Raw genomic sequence first — 17,208 nt, forward strand, 5'->3', positions numbered from 1 at the left:
TGCATTTACAGGCAATGCTATGTATGTCCAGTTCTAACTTGTTTATGACCATACCACTTTGTACTCATTTTTTGTGAAGGGGAGTTTTTTCATGGGTGATTTTTGTTTGACGGCTATAGTATTAACTCGACAGTGCACAAGTTTTACAGACTCACCATGAGGAAAAAATAAATAAAAATAATGATAATGTAGCTAAGTGCAGCAGTTGCTTGCATGACTTCTAAGGACTTAAGCCCCTTCTCATACTTTATTTTATGGCTCCTATCAAGGACAGCATACCTAGATGTCAGTTCTAGACTGAAGAAAAAGATGGCAGTGCAGATGCTTCCATTTAACAGCGTTCTCCTGCTGTGGATAATGAATTCTTTAACATTTACTTAATGGTAGCCCAAGTACTGCTAGGATTTTTTCCTGTTTAAATGAGCTCTTTTGTTCTTGCTGTTGCTCATGCTGCCAGAATTATAACACCTAAGTTTGAATACATTTGAATATTATGTTTAATTTGAACAATCAAAACTATTTTTTTGCCGATTTGAGGCCCCATATATATTTTGTGATGGACAGCTGGGACACCTTCTTAAGGGAAGGAGCTTGCATTGGGCAGTACCTCCCCCAGTTCAACACAGGGCACCCCCACAGCTTACTACTGTGCCACAGGTTTGAAGCATGGAAGCTCAACACCATTGGGGCCCAGGGCTGAGCCCTTATCAACGTGACTGCTGCCATACCCGGATGCGCGCCTAGAAGGAGACCATAGGACACCCGGGTGCTCTATAAAATGAGCCACCTCACTCCATTCAGGGAGCCATATGCATACACACACACATATATATTAGTACTATAACAATAAAAGAATCCACAAGCCAGTACCAAAAAATTAAAGAGGCTCATAAAAATATTTTTGAATTGTACTTATTAAACTTTGTGCTTCAAGCAAATAACACATTTTAAAGGATCTTTGTGGGAAGCTTGTGAACTAGGACAGATATATGGAGTACTGTATATATATATAATATTCTGCTTCTTGATTTGCAAATAAACTCACAATTCGCTCTACAATCAACAGTTTTACTCTCATTTTACAGTGTTGAGTTCATGGTCCTCGCCTATCCTGAAACGATGCCATGCAAGTACCACAAAAATGTACTAGGACTTGCTACAAAGCATGAATATTGTAAATGTTAATTTTGATAACTATGGACATTCTTTTGACATGTTTCCAGTTAAGTGTGGTGATTAGTTCTTGTTAATCTAGCTACCTGAACAACTGTTGGATTATCTCCTGAGCCAATCAAATAGCGTGGATTACTCCAGATCAGTTCTTTAAAGGTGGCTTCATCTCCTTTCTCCACTGCCTTTCTCAGCTTAGCAGTGAGGTCTTGTGTTCGGGGGCTTTTAAAACTGTTGGCTCTTTCTCTGTTGACTGTGTCAGAATCCAAGGATGATGTGCCATCTGTTGATTCAAACAAAATTTTGCAATATCTTCAGTTTCCATAAAGTGAATACCAAGGTTTAATATCTTTTACAAGTTAAAAAAAAAAAAAAAAATCGTAAATCCTTTAAGACACTAAAGACCATTTCATTTTTTTCATGCATAAGAAATAAGAAATCACTGAAAGAGTTCTGTTCAAATCTGATTATGTTCCAAACGTAGAGACCATTTTCAATTAATTTTTAGGACTATTAAAAACATATCACAAATAACTGCTATAAATCAACAAATATACAATAAATATGTTCTTAAGCCTCTTTTAAAAGGACAGACAAAAATCTAAATAATACAGCAACTGAGAACACAGGCTTTTTTGATTAAACTGCAAAGGAAATATCCTTTCTTTAAGGCACAAACTTTTTTTGCACTAATAGCTTTTCAGATTTTTATTATAAAGTGTACTTCAGAATTTGATACATTCCAGTAATTGGTATTATTCTGCAAAGTTCCTTCTACGCTTAACTTTAATATTGCCATAAATTAAAAAAAATTAAAATTAGCTTAATTTAAAATATAAAAGCAAAGAAGCTTCATACATCAATGTACTAATCAAAACATTAAATTTTTGTCAAAACATTGTAGTCCATACATTGCACATGTGTTGAATAGTCCAAAGAATATTTATATAATGTTTCTTCAAAAAGAAAATATTTAAAGGATACGTTCAGCATTTTTCACAATGTATATTAATTTGCAACATCTTATCTGTGTTCTAATGTGAAGCATTTTTTATAAGTAAAAAAAAAAAAAAAAAAAAAAAGCCCATTCTTGAGGTTTGTGGGTTTCAATGATCAGAAGTTCAAAAGTAAAAACAAAAACCACAAAACTTAACTATGTATGTTAAGAGTTGATCCACATCTAGAAATTGCATACATAGTGTAAAATAGTGCATCCATCACGTTTCAGGGAGGAAAAAGCAGCAAAACATTTTTGTGACATTCAACCATTTTAGAAAAGGCTGGCTGTGTGCTTCACCTCAATGCTCCTCTCCCTATGGGGCAACCGTTGAGGTCCAGGTGCATGATTTCATGTACCATTTTCATTTCACTCCTTTCCTGATGCTGTAATAATTGACATGAATATAACTGACACCATTAAAAATGAATGTTATATACAGTTACCTTTGGAAAAACTCATTCCTGTTTTCAAAGGAGAGATGGACAAAGAAGAGGAGCTTGGAGATGGGAAGTAATCACAGATGCCTTTAGCAAACTTCTCAGCATCATCTCTATTGGAAAAGGCTTTAAACCTAGACCCTTTCATTGTTTTCACTGCCTGGAGAGCTTCTTTTTTATCAGTGTAAACATGTACTCTGTCTATAGGAGGAAATCAGAATCAAAATGTAAAGTACATATTCACAGTTAACTTTACCACACAAACCTTTGCATATTTAAATAAAATCAACAGGTACAAATACTTTTGTCAAATTAAAAGTGAAAAGTGATTACTTGTAATATAAGAATGAAAATCACAGCATCTACCTACTAGTTTTGTATTTATATTAGGAAACACAAATAACCCAGCCACAGGGGATGCACAGACCAGTGTGTTTCTTCGTGCCAGTCCCAAGCCCGGATAAATGGGGAGGGTTACGTCAGGAACGTCATCCGGTGTAAAATTTGCCAGATCAATATGCGGACAATAACACAAATTACCATACCAGATCGGTTGAAGCCCAGATTGACAACGGCCGCCACCAGTACTGTTATCCAACAGGGTGCTGGCCGAAACTGGGGGCAAAAGAAAGAGAAGAAGAGGGGGTAGAAGTGTGCAGAGGAAAGAGGAGAGGAGGAAGGTAAAGAGAGTGGAACTGAGGGTAGGAACTTTGAATGTTGGCAGTATGACTGGTAAGGGGAGAGAGTTAGCAGATATGATGGAGAGAAGGAAGGTTGATATATTGTGCATGCAACAGACTAAATGGAAGGGGAGTAAGGCCAGGTGGATTAGAGGTGGATTCAAATTGTTCTATCATGGTGTGGATGGGAGGAGAAATGGGGTAGGGATTATTCTGAAGGAAGAGTATGTCAGAAGTGTTTTGGAAGTGAAAAGAGTGTCAGACAGAGTAATGATTATGAAGTTGGAAAATGGAGGTGTGATGATGAATGTTGGTTAGTGCACATGCCCGCAAGTTGGGTGCTCAATGGATGAGAAAGAAGATTTCTGGAGTGAGTTGGATGAAGTAATGGACAGTGTACCCAAGAGACAAAAATTGGTGATGGGAGCGGATTTCAATTGAAATGTTGGTGAAGGGAACAGTGGAGACGAGGAGGTGATGGGTAGGTATGGTGTCAAGGAGAGGAAAGAAGGTCAGATGATAGTGGATTTTGCCAAAAGGATGGACATGGCTGTGGTGAATTTGTATTTTACTAAGAGGGAGGAACATAGAGTTACGTACAAGAGTGCAGGAAGATGAACACAAGTAGATTAAATCCTATGCAGAAGAGTCAATCTGAAGGAGATTGGAGACTGCAAAATAGTGGCAGGGGAAAGTGTAGTTAGGCAGCATAGGATGGTGGTCTGTAGGATGACGTTGGAGATCAAGAAGAAGAGGAGCAGAGTGAAGGCAGAGCCAAGGATTAAATGGTGGAAGTTGAAAAAGAAAGACTGCAAGGTTGAGTTTAGGGAGGAGGTGAGACAGGCACTGGGTGGCAGCGAAGAATTACCAGACAGCTGGGTAACTACAGGGCAAGACATCTAGACAGAAGAAGGAGGAAAAAGGAAACCTGGCAGTGGAATGGGGAAGTACAGGAGAGTATGGCGAAGGAGAAGTGGGATAGTCAGAGTGATGCAGAAAGTAGACAAGAGTACAAGGAGATAAGGCGTTAGGAGAAGAGAGAGGTGGCGAAGGCTAAAGAAAAGGCGTATGATGAGTTGTATGAGACGCTGGACACTAAGGAGGGAGAAAAGGACCTGTACCGATTGGCTAGACAGAGGAACCGAGCTGGGAAAGATATGCAGCAGGTTAGGGTCATAAAGGATAAAGATGGAAACGTACTCACAAGTGAGGAGAGAGTGTTGAGCAGATGGAAAGAGTACTTTGAGAGGCTGATGAACGAAGAGAATCAGAGAGAGAGAAGGTTGGATGATGTGGAGATTGTGAATCAGGAAGTGCAACGGATTAGCAAGGAGGAAGTAAGGACAGCTATGAAGAGGATGAAAAATGGAAAGGCCATTGGTCCAGATGATATACCTGTGGAAGCATTGAGGTGTTTAGGAGAGATAGCAGTGGAGGTTTTAACCAGATTGTTTAATGGAATCTTGGAAAATGAGAGGATGCCAGAGTAGTGGAGAAGAAGTATACCGGTACCGATTTTTAAGAATAAGGGGGATGTGCAGGACTGCAGTAACTACAGGGGGATAAAATTGATGAGCCACAGCATGAAGTTATGGGAAAGAGAAGTGGGAGCTAGGTTAAGAAGTGAGGTGATGATTAGTGAGCAGTAGTATGGTTTCATGCCAAGAAAGAGCACCACAGACGCAATGTTTGCTCTGAGGGTGTTGATGGAGAAGTATAGAGAAGGCCGGAAAGATTTGCATTGTGTTTTTGTGGACCTGGAGAAAGCATATGGCAGGGTGCCTTGAGAGGAGCTGTGGTATTGTATGAGGAAGTCAGGAGGGGCAGAGAAGTACGTAAGAGTTATACAGGATATGTACGAGGGAAGTGTGACAGTGGTGAGGTCTGTAGTAGGAGTTACAGATGCATTCAACGTGGAGTTGGGATTACATCAGGGATCGGCTCCGAATCCTTTCTTATTTGCATTGGTGATGAACAGGTTGACAGATGAGATTAGACAGGACTCCCTGTGGACTATGATGTTTATGGGTGACATTGTGATCTGTAGCAAGAGGTGGGAGCAAATTGAGGAGACCCTGGAGAGGTGGAGATATGCTGTAGAGAGGAGAGGAATGAAGGTCAGTAGGAACAAGACAGAATACATGATTGTGAATGAGAAAGAGGTCAGTGGAATGGTGAGGATGCAGGGAGTAGAGTTGGCGAAGGTGGATGAGTTTAAATACTTGGGATCAACAGTACAGAGTAATGGGGATTGTGGAAGAGAAGTGAAAAAGAGAGTGCAGGCAGGGTGGAATGGGTGGAGAAGAGTGTCAGGAGTGATTTGTGACAGACGGGTATCAGCAAGAGTGAAAGGGAAGGTCTACAGGACAGTAGTGAGACCAGCTATGTTATATGGGTTGGGGACAGTGGCACTGACCAGAAAGCAGGAGACAGAGCTGGAGGTAGCAGAGTTAAAGATGCTAAGATTTGCACTGGGTGTGACGAGGATGGATAGGATTAGAAATTAGAAATGAGGACATTAGAGGGTCAGCTCAAGTTGGACGGTTGGGAGACAAAGTCAGAGAGGTGAGATTGCGTTGGTTTGGATATGTGCAGAGGAGAGATGCTGAGTATATTGGGAGAAGGATGCTAAGGATAGAGCTGCCAGGCAAGAGAAAAAGAGGAAGGCCTAACAGTTTTATGGATGTGGTGAGACAGGACATGCAGGTGATGGGTGTGACAGAGCAAGATGCAGAGGACAGAAAGACATGGAAGAAGATGATCTGCTGTGGCAACTCTTAACGGGAGCAGCCGAAAGAAGAAGAAGAAGTAGTTCTGGTCATTTTGTCCACAAAATAGACTACATAAATTACATAATGAATGTTTACAGAGATAAATTCAGCAATTAGACAAGTAATACTGTTGCCATTCGTGAAATATTAAGAGATATTAGTGTTCAATACATAACATTAATAAGTAACTTAAAGTTTGAATATACATGTATTAATTAACAAATGAAGGCAAATTTGCAGTGCACACTGCATATTCACTGCACTACTCATATTCGGTGCTTGTGTGGAACAATTCTGGGTGTGTTTGTTGTTTTGTATGTGTGAAGTTCAGGGTGCAAGAGTAGACCAGTCCAATAAAAAATTTAGTGAGTTCCACTCATTCCACAATAATTCAACAGTCTACTCCAACACATTTAATTTAGCAGCGTATATGAAAATTAACATTCTGATAATAATAATAATAGTAATAATAAGTTATTAGTAACAACAAGTAGGCAGTGTGGTATAGTGGTTAAGGCTTTGAATGTGAAGCTCTGAAGTTGGGGGTTCAAATCCTGCCGACACTGAGTAATAATAATAATAATAATTTTTTTAATAATTTTTTGCATTTATATAGCGCTTTTCTCAATACTCAAAGCGCTCAGCAATTGCAGGTTAAGGGCCTTGCTTAAGGGCCCAACAGAGCAGAGTCCCTATTGGCATTGACGGGATTCAAACCGGCAACCTTCCGATTGCCAGTGCAGATCTCTAGCCTCAGAGCCACCACTCCGCCCACAAGTGACCACAAGCAAGTTACTTCATCTGCCGGTGATACAATTGGAAAAACAAAATACATGTAACCAATTGTATTTTTAATGTTGCAAGTTGCCCTGGATAAAGGCATCAGACAAATATTAAGAAATAATAATAACAACACCATGCATACAGTTACTACAGTAAACTGAAGAAAATCACTATAAGAAAGTTACATTCAAAAAATTTCATGTGCTTACACCTGAGAAATCCATCTCCTTTCGGTCAAAAGCTAGGTAAAATAAACTGCTCACACAGTAAAGGACAATGTAGACACTACTTAATAGGTTAAGGGTAATCCATCCATTTTGTAACCCACTTTTCCACTTCATTGTCACGGAGAGCTACTGCATACCCTAGCAAAAATGGATTTAAGGCAGGAAACTGTCATGTTTTTAAGTATAATGTGTTACATGAATTACTGAAAAAATATATTAATGTGCTGCACTGAAAACCTAGAAATAACAGGTCATAGGCTAGTGTATCTTACCGTTTCTTGCCAAGATATCATCCCAAACTGGGCAGACTCCATAGTACAGAGGTGGTGATGCTGGTGGCCCTTTTGAAGGAGTCTGACATATGAATATCTCTCCACTGTCAGACGTTGCAGACTCACACATCTGTAATAAAGCATCTTCTTCTGGAGGATTCAATCCAACATCGTAGCCAAAATCTCCATCCTCACTTTGAGAGGAGGTGCCTACCCTTTGTCTAAAAGAATCCACCGGAACAGAAGAGGAACTAAGAGTTTTTGATTGGTCCTCTTTGGATGAACTTCCATCCGTTTCTGTTGAACAGTTTGTTTCAGGCTCTGGAGTCTTGTTACACTCATTTTTCTCAGCCTGGTTTTCCAAGAGAGCTCGGGCTAGCTTCCTCTCAAATATTGTGCGAGTTGTTGCTGTAATAGGTCCACATTTCAGTCCTGCTCCAATGATTTCCTCCCGAAGCTCATCTGGAGAAAGCTCCTTAAGTCTGCTTAAAATAGCATCCATTCTTTAGCTACCTATTAAAAAAAAAAGAACAGTCAAATCAAACCTAGCAAAACAGTTATTAAAAAAAGTTAACAGAAAATAAACAGAAAAGCATTTTTTATTTTTCATGATCTAAAAAAATATTTTAATGCCACACATAAATATCCCTGTTAAATCAAATAGCAGCTTAAGTTGAAAATAATCAATTTGTATAATCCACTAAATCAAATAATGTATCCAGGAATTAATTAATTCAGATTTAAAAATGTTTTCTGCAAAAAAAAAAAAAGCAGGCCTGTTGTGTCAGGGTATAGGGACATTTAAGCTTGTCTATAAAAGAGCTTTTCACATTTAGTAATGCAACTTTTACCATTCATCTTAGTCTTGAAAATAATTGGTGACATAAAATTAAACACTTGGGCACCTCCTGGTTTTAAAATGTTCATCTGTTAACCCCCAAACTCCATCAAAAAAAGGGAATTAAAAAAAAAAAAATAAAAAAAAATCAGGAAAAACGCTGGCAACGTCCACAGAGACACACATGCACTTCAATAATTTGGGCAGAAGAATCAATATATAGAATCACTGCACCACTGTGGCTGTTAAGTAGCCGGTGGTCATGGCCAAACTTTAAACATGATAAACTGTAGTCACTTGGCCCAATGTCCTTATTAAAATTCACATACAACAAATAAAGGAAAAGACTAATAGAAAACATCAATATACCAAGTGACACACTAGAAATTATTATTTTAGATGTTAATTTGTATTACACATTGTATATATCTTCAACAATCACACATATTTAATAATTATATTAATTCATATATACAGTTCAATATTAATAGAATTTTGGAGATAAGCAAAAATATAACATAGGTGGCATGGCATGAGTAAAATGATAATGTGCAGTAAACGTGATTAACAAAAAGTGGAAAGAGTTAAAACAAAGGCTTATAAAGGAGGAACATGTTAGGGACTTCCTTTTTTTTCTTAGAAGTCTCAGCGTTAAACAAATGCATGTTTTTGTGTGGTTCATAGGAGTTTTCCAAACAAAGTGGACACAAAGGATTAATTTCTTACCAAAAATTCAGAACGCTGCAAGCAGACCATTGACTGCCATAAAAAATTCTGGAACCCACAAAGACTGCATGACAGTCAAGTGAGTAGCCAACAATCTCAGCAAAAGTATCTTACAAATAATATGCTATTAAGATTAATTTCTTTACGAGAAGCCATTAACAGAATTACAGCATATCATTGGCATGACATGTAGACAGAGCTTATTTAGACTTCCAGCTCGCAAGTCAGTGAGGTATTAAACTTAGATGATGTTCACAAATACTACAGCCATGTTTGTTTGTACTCCAAAAAGACCAAGGGCATTCATTTTATCCTGTTATGTGTGCAAAATTAACTGAGGAGGCAGCCTTTTTCAATTGGTAGTGAAGAAAATATGCTCTGTTTGAAGATTAGACAAAAGAGTAACAATCAAAGGAATTAGATAATTACATACAAACCATGCAATCTCCAGAGATTAAAAACAATTAATAAAATGTAGTTATCAAAAGATAAGAACTACACAGAGGAACAAACCAGGTAAAGCATAAAGTCAGTTCTCCATTGTCTCTCTCACAAGTATAATAACCAAAGCAGTAGGCGTGTTGTATGGTGATAGAAATGTTTAAATAAATGTTAACACTCACATTAAAGAAATATAAATTAAATTAATGCTAAATGCAATGTTCACTATTTAATCTAGATTATAGTGTAAAATATATATATATATATTATATATATATATATATATATATATATATATATATATATATATTTATTATATATGAGTACTGAGGGTGCACTTGTACACACAAAACGTGTATCAGCACCATGTGGAGCCTACTTATTAAACCAGCCAAGGCCATACATGGCCATCACTATTGTAGGTTTACAAACTTACCAGGAAAAAAAAAAAGCTATTTTTTGGCTAACAGTTTTAATGTGCTGTAAAGAAAAGCAAAGTTACCATTAAAGCAAAACATCCATGTTCTTACATTAAAAACAAAAAAGATGTTGACTACCAAACTTTTTTTTTGTATTTCTTTCTTACTTTAAAAGTAGGATGAATCATTTAATTACTGGATATAATGAACCTTGCAAAGCATATACATAAAAACAAAAAAGCAAATGTTGTTACATCATAGCCAAACATAGCCCACTTCATATTTACCTGATGGATGACCCTGGCTTACAAATGTGTAGCAATGGTTAACAGTACCTGCTTTGGCTAGCAATGCGGCACACAGAGTATAAGACTCATTTTCAGAGACCCCTCAACAAGATGTACACAGTGTTGTTACATGTAGTTAAAAATTTTACGCAGATACAAAAACCTTTAACAAAACTACTATTTTAAAAGACTGCAAGTCACCTCAGACCAACCAATCTAAGATAGATAGATAGAACTTTATTTGTCCCCAGGGGGAAATCTGGCTTTTTACAGAAGCCCTTTAAATAATAAAAAAATAACATAAATAGGTATATTGGTAAATAAACAAACACAAGCACATGCACTTTGGTCTGACCACGTCTCAGAATGACTATACAGCAAGAAAATTTAAAAGAAAAAAAAGTTCTGACTTGGCTGTCACAGTTACAATGAGGCATTATGCAGACATATTGCTTTTGGTATAAAGGAGACCTTGTAGCGTTTCTTGACACTAAATAATTAATTGGCTGAAAGTCCTCAGTGTTAGTGTGTTACAAAGAAGATGTGCAGCATTGTTAATAATGGCACTCAGTTTTGTTCTAATTCTCTCCTTCTCTATAACCTCCAGTGGGGTCCAGAGTGTGTCCTATAACTGACCTGGCCCTTTTAATTAGCACGTTGATTCAGTGGGCCTCTAATGAAGAGATGTTACCAGCCCAGCACACCACAGGGTAGAAAAATAACATTTGCCATCATAGAGTTATAGAACATGTCACTTACCACATTAAAAGGTACAAAGTCCGCTTAGGAAGAAGGGCCTGCTCTACCCTTTTTTTTTTTTTTTAAACAGTTTCTCTGTGTTCCGAGATCAGTACAACCTGTCATTAATGTGGACCACCTCTTAATTCAGTCCTTGAATAGTAACTGGACATAGAGTCTCTTTGGTGCGGCTAAAGTCAATAACAAGACTTTTGCTCAAAATTAGCACAATTAAAATTATATAGTACACCATGAAGCTTATAATTTCCAGACCCTAGTAGTTCAATAGCCCCTACAAACAGACCTCTCCTGTCATTTGTTTTTTTAATCCCATAGATCAAATAACCCTAACAATGGTTAATAAACCTATCTGAGGTTTCCCTGGTTTTATATTAAAGTAGTCAAAGTCCTCAGCATGTGCATTGTGCACAAAAGCCAATCGTATGTCACTTTTCAAAATCATGCACAGTGTGCCTGCCAACTTGTGAGCGGCATAATATGTAACAAATAAAGTGCTGGACCCCAACATTACAATGAATTTTGTTCACAGAGGTCCAAGTGTACAATTACTTCATGTTTGAAATGAACAACAGTCTTTTATTTGAGTAATAGTTTATAATATTTGACTATGCATGTTCATACCTAAAATATATGGTTGGGTTAAATGTAGCGTTCATATGTCGTAACATTCTCAACACTACCCTAAGCGGCATGTCACTCCTCACACCATCACTCTAAGGTACACTTTCTTCCAGTAGAAAATGCATGTATCTTAGTCTGATATGTTATTACATTAACTGTTCATTTGTAATGAACACCATGCAGAGTACTGTACTCAGTACAGTCTGGAAAGGAAACTCACGCTTGCTATGCTAGTCTGCACTGGCATCTTGATGAAATTAACTCGACTTTACTACCAGGCAACAGTTACTATAAATTGTTTTGATGTTATAGCCAGACCTATAACAATAAGGTTACATTGCTATATATAATAAATGACACAATCACGCATTAAATATGAGAAAGATTATTAGCAGCAGCGCAGGCTAATTGGCCATGTTCCAGATTTAACCAGGTTTGCAAGTTGCCCCCTAATCATTATACTCTGGTCTTTGTGATACCAAGTTCCCTTTGGGATGAGACTCATACTTTTCATATCATCTAACACCACTTTCTTTGGCCTCACCTCTTCCACATCCATGTTTGTGCATCACTTCACCCAGTTGTCCTCTGCGTTTTGCTCCACATGCCCATACCCCTTTAGTCCATTTCTCCTCAGTCAGTACAACACCTATTGCCTCCACACCATGTCTTTATCTTAACTTAGAATTTGTCTTCCTTTCCCTCAGTCACACTTCACACATCCATCTGATCATTTTTATCCCTGCTTAATCCAGCTTTGTGTTATGTTTAACCTTCACTAGCTCAACCTGCAGATCATACTACTCTTCACACAGCTTTCATAAACTTTACCTGCAGGGTCTTCTTTACAAATCAGAATTGGAAACAACTTCTAGAATTTCCAACATTGAACATTCAACCTCAACATCACTGCTATGCCCACTTGGCCATCTGCACTCAACTTGCCACCTATGTAAGACAACTTCCCTACTTTTCCCAATACAGCTCCAGTTCGATATCTATATGTACAATTACTACTTCAAAATCATGAACGCATCTCACACACAAAGGTTGCACTTACCCGCAGACTACACCACCACAAGTTTCATGCATCCACTTCCAACAGCCTGTGCATTGGACTGCATTTATCCCAACACCTCTGCTACACGTACTGTAATTGTCAGAGTGGATTTAAACATCAAAAGAATCCCAATTGACTGTCCATTGTCTTTCAAGTGTCCGGCTCTTAAACTAATTGTTCTTTATCATCATCTAAAATACAATGCATACTTCTTATCTGATCTGACTGAACTATTAACCCACTTAAGTTCCTTTTCCCAGAGAGTCATTCTTCTTGGTGATTTCAACATCCATAATGACATCCCCAAATCTACTAATATTTTACTGCAGTGTTTAATGTAGAGTAATTTATTACATTTATGTAGCACTTTTCTACCTACCCAAGCACTTTAGATAGATAGTGGGGGAATCTCTTCAATCACCACCAAAATGTAGCATCCACCTGGATGATACGTACAATGGTAATCATTTTTGCACCACACATTAGCTCTCAGGTGGTGAAGGGGCGAGAGAAACAGTTAATCAATAACACACAGGGAATGAATAGGGGACTAAAGTAACAAGACCGTGGTGGGCAATTTAGCCTGGACATCATGAAAAACTCTTCTTTAATGTCCAGGGATTTTTTATGACCACAGCAAGTCAAGACCTTTGTATCGTGTCTCATCCAAAGGACTGTGCCATTTTTACAGCACAGTATCCCTGTCACTGCACTGGGGCATTAGGATCAACACACAGTGCCCCCTAAAGGCCTTACAGACACCTCTTCCACCATCAACCTTTTCCTAGACCATCGCCCACCCAAACACTGACCAGGCTCAAACATGCCTAGCTTCAGGTGGAATGGTAATATACTCCTGTAAACCTGCTAGCCAAATATAAGTACTCCACCACCACACACATCCAAATGAAATTCCAATTTATTTACAATTTCACAATAATAATGACCACTGTTAATCACAGACTTTATATATATATATGTATATCCCCTGTGCCCATTCTTTAAACTTTGAATATTGTGTAGGTGGAGGAGCAACAGTTGTGATGCTGCTTTTGTCTGCATTGTCTGTTGCTGTGTCTTATCTATCAACCACCTCAACCACTCCTTGACAAACAACTTCATTAAAAGGACTTTGACTCATCTGTCTATTTCAACTACCTGAACTGCATCTTCCTTTAGGACCAATCTTCAATAGCAGGCTATAAGATTTCTTTCTTTTTAGTAATTCTGGTGTATATTTATAGAGGAGATTTTATTTGTTCATCGAGCTCCAGCAAAATCCCACATTTCCACGTGGGGGGAGAGGGGGTTCTCTCCATCTATCTACCATCAAATCTTTACCAAATTAGAGACGGACTCTAAACATTTATATGTGAGCAAACAATACCGACATAAAATACCCCAAATACACGACATACTAATATTGACTGGTCGGGAATCGAATCCAGATCTCCGAACCCACGAGGCAGCAGTTCAAGTTCGTCAAGTTACAATGCGACAGCAGTAACGACTACACTGCTCTCTTTAACAGGCGATTTCAGTATGAAACCATCAAAATAAATTCCCCAAGTACATAAACATAATACGCGCAAGATCTTAAACTCTGGAGCTTTCAGAACACTTGTCCGCTCATTTTTCCGAGTTTTTCATTAATCTGGTGACAAGAAGATGCGAATGATACAGCATGTCGTACAGCTCGAGCAACTTGTAACTACTGAGCTCTGTTTTTACGGGTTTGCGTGTGCATTGTTTAAGAGCAGTATGTTAGAGAGGACTCGGCGGACAGACGTGATAACTACAACCCACAGAACAGGGCACGATCGTGTCGTTGCCCCGCATATGGCATTCAGTATTAATTCGACGATGATGAGCCAGCGGCGACGCCGGCAGGCACAATGGATTTGCCACCCTCTCCTCCCCCGGGCGATATAAATACATAAAAGTTATCTGCCAATGGTGTGAAGACAAAAGGTGCATTTCCACAAAGCCCCTGTCAACGCGCCACTGTCTGGCTGACCGACTAGCACTCCGGCCTGCTACCCATAGACAAGCCCCTGCCGCTTCTCCAGCAAGATAACACATTCTCGAAGAAACGGCTCGTACTCACCGGCCATCCTCCGATTCGTACTGTGCTGCAAATCCCGATCCTTTCAGCGCTGGGGCTGGCAAGACAAGAAAAGGAGCGGTCAGGTGGGTCTTAGCATCGAGCTGCGCTCATTGTTTACACGCGCAGCAACACGCGCCTGCGCACTAGCCAATGTCAACTGTCAGCCGCTTTGCTGAAAGAACTTGTGCGTTTCTGCGGATGAAGGGTAAAAAAGGAGAAAAAAGAAAGAAAAGAATGACAAAGCGTAAAAAGTCAGGGCGGAGTAGCATCAAGAGAAGAAGTCTAAAGAAGAAACGATGGGAGGGGCGCTGTCCCGAAATTATACAGGGCGTGCAATTTGTGACGTCCAGTTCGAGCGCCTCTCCTATGAAAAGACCCCGAAGATTAAAAAAAAAAAAACGGACGCGACAATTTCTTGGGTTTTTTTTTGGAGTTAATATACTATCGTTAACACTTATCCAAAACTACCCAGCATCTCTATTTATTCATCGTTTACTATACCAGAATGGCTGTTTTTGAATATACGAACCTAAAGAGCACGAGAGAGTCGCTATGTGCCCACTTGTTATTTACGACATTTGCGTGGTTTACATTCAAATATCCAGCCAGCCAGCCACTTAATATCAGACCAATCAGAACGCGCGATGGGCAGAGCCTAAAAGTAAGCCAATTCCAGACGGGATGCCAATCCCATAGCCACCCACGGGGCCCTGGCCAAGTTAGCAGGAACGGGCTTTGGGATGTTGGGTATTTCAGACAAAGTGATGGCAGAAAAGGTGTAACCAAATCGATTTGTTAAATGGCTGTTATGTACAAATATACACATTGGTGTTTGAAGTGGTTCCCCGCTGTTTATGCAAAGCACTTTGAGTAGGTTAGAAATGCGCTATATAAATGTTATTAATTATTATTATTATTATTTCAAACTCAGCTTCTGGAGGGCCACAATGACAGCAGGTTTATTTATATTGTAACCACTCTCTTAAATAGTAACTAGATGCGGTTAGTATTGGAATATATTTAATAGTAATAAATTTTATTTATATAACACCTTTGCCATGCTCAAACCACTTATGTATCTTTAACAGCAAGGTCTGGCTTCTGATTATAAAATTGGTTGCAACAAAAACCTGAATGAGACCCCTGCCCACATCTGTATTTTAAATATTATTTATTTTGATTTTTGAGGAAATCAAGTGTTTTTTGGCCTGAAACAGCTCACAATTTGTTAAATAACAGCTAGTTTTGTAGAAACTATAAGTGATTTAGGCTAGGAAAAATTAAAAATAAATAGGGTCAACATAGCTTTGTGTGATCTATTAGCTGCACAAACTTTCCACCCATTAAGAAAATGGTTAGAATGAAACCTGCACCAACTGTGGTGGGCCATATTTGAGACCCCTAGAGTACTGTAAAACATGTAACATGGCCTACCTACTAGTTGCACATAATTTATTTCCTCTCAACCATTTGCATTTCACCATGTACAGTAGTACCCGCTGAAAAAACGGTTACAATGACCCTGAGTGGCTCCACTCAGCGCCTTGTGAGTGACTGCTGTACTGAGTAAAGACTGGATGATCAACTTTGGTCCGTAATTGGGCACGAATTTCTGTGGTGGCAGGACACGAGTTGCAACATATAAATTGTCCGTTTAAATGGAATGCTCCTTTAACCTGAAGAATTTGGTTGGAAGGAAGGAGCCACTTTACAGTGCCAGGGCTTGCAAAAACTCTTCTATAATCACGTCTTCAGTAAAATCAAGAAAAAAGTGTGCTGCTGTTTTTAATAAAGAAAACATCAAGGTACATTAGACTAGAGTGGTTAACGACACTAAAAGACCTCCATGCCCTCTTTCTGATAATGATTTGGAGGGAGCATCCTATCACTTAGTAACTTTTGCTGAACATTACCTTAACTTGTGCCATGCGGCAATAAAAAATTAAGGATTAATGCGAATGACAGGGCACAATAAAATGACAGTAATACAAATAAATAAAACGAACCCAGCACCTGCAAGACATAACGTTCTAAACAGCATATAAAACACCAGCGCAACGCAATGTAAGGTCCACATTAAAAAAAATCTTTTTCTTAGAATGGGACTTACGCAAGACTTCGACGGGTCCTCCATCCATCAATTTTCCTACATCGCGTGTTTTATTGAATGAATCAAGGACGCCAACAACATTCAAACCTATGATGAAAACGGACGTTTGCGGAAATTCTGCAGACAGCCACTTGAATCTTCCTGTCGAGATCACCAAATAAAGCGCAAGCAGCGGAACGTGGATTCACCTTCGCTGCCCAGCACATTTGCCCATCATCGGCACTGACATCGCAAATTTGCGAGTTCCTGACAACTATAAAAAGACATCTCTCTTACTGTACATCCCGATCAGACTAGCCTACGTGGAAACAAACTGCCAAAAACTCACCCGCCACTCGACTCTGTGTGTCCCAGCTTCACCTTGTCTGATGCTTACTTCACGTCTCGTCGCTTTCGTTTTAGTTCGAGATGCGAGGGCGTGGCCTGCTGGTATGCCGGAGTCGTGAAGCCGAATTCGGCTCTGCGCTGCCCGAGCTACTGCCTGCATAAAAATGACAGCC

The 17,208-nt window shown here is 39.0% G+C and overlaps 2 protein-coding genes across 4 annotated transcripts in view; both read right to left on the reverse strand.

Annotated features, from left to right (window-relative positions):
* Positions 1-17,136, reverse strand: part of ankle2 (ankyrin repeat and LEM domain containing 2) — a 36,601-nt gene extending 19,465 nt beyond the window's left edge. Inside the window, exons 1-5 of the mRNA XM_051921282.1 lie at positions 17,037-17,136; positions 14,599-14,653; positions 7,341-7,853; positions 2,614-2,808; positions 1,260-1,453 (exon numbers count right to left, since the gene is read on the reverse strand). Of these exons, the coding sequence (XP_051777242.1) occupies positions 1,260-1,453; positions 2,614-2,808; positions 7,341-7,842 (891 nt within the window). The 5' untranslated portion in view covers positions 7,843-7,853; positions 14,599-14,653; positions 17,037-17,136. The remainder of the gene's footprint in view (positions 1-1,259; positions 1,454-2,613; positions 2,809-7,340; positions 7,854-14,598; positions 14,654-17,036) is intronic.
* The window catches only part of golga3 (golgin A3), a 158,303-nt gene that overhangs the window by 88,394 nt on the left and 52,701 nt on the right, over positions 1-17,208 (reverse strand). The gene's annotated exons all lie outside the window — the stretch shown is intronic.

Source organism: Erpetoichthys calabaricus, chromosome 18 (genome assembly GCF_900747795.2).
Source record: "Erpetoichthys calabaricus chromosome 18, fErpCal1.3, whole genome shotgun sequence".
NCBI classification, from domain to species: domain Eukaryota; kingdom Metazoa; phylum Chordata; class Cladistia; order Polypteriformes; family Polypteridae; genus Erpetoichthys; species Erpetoichthys calabaricus.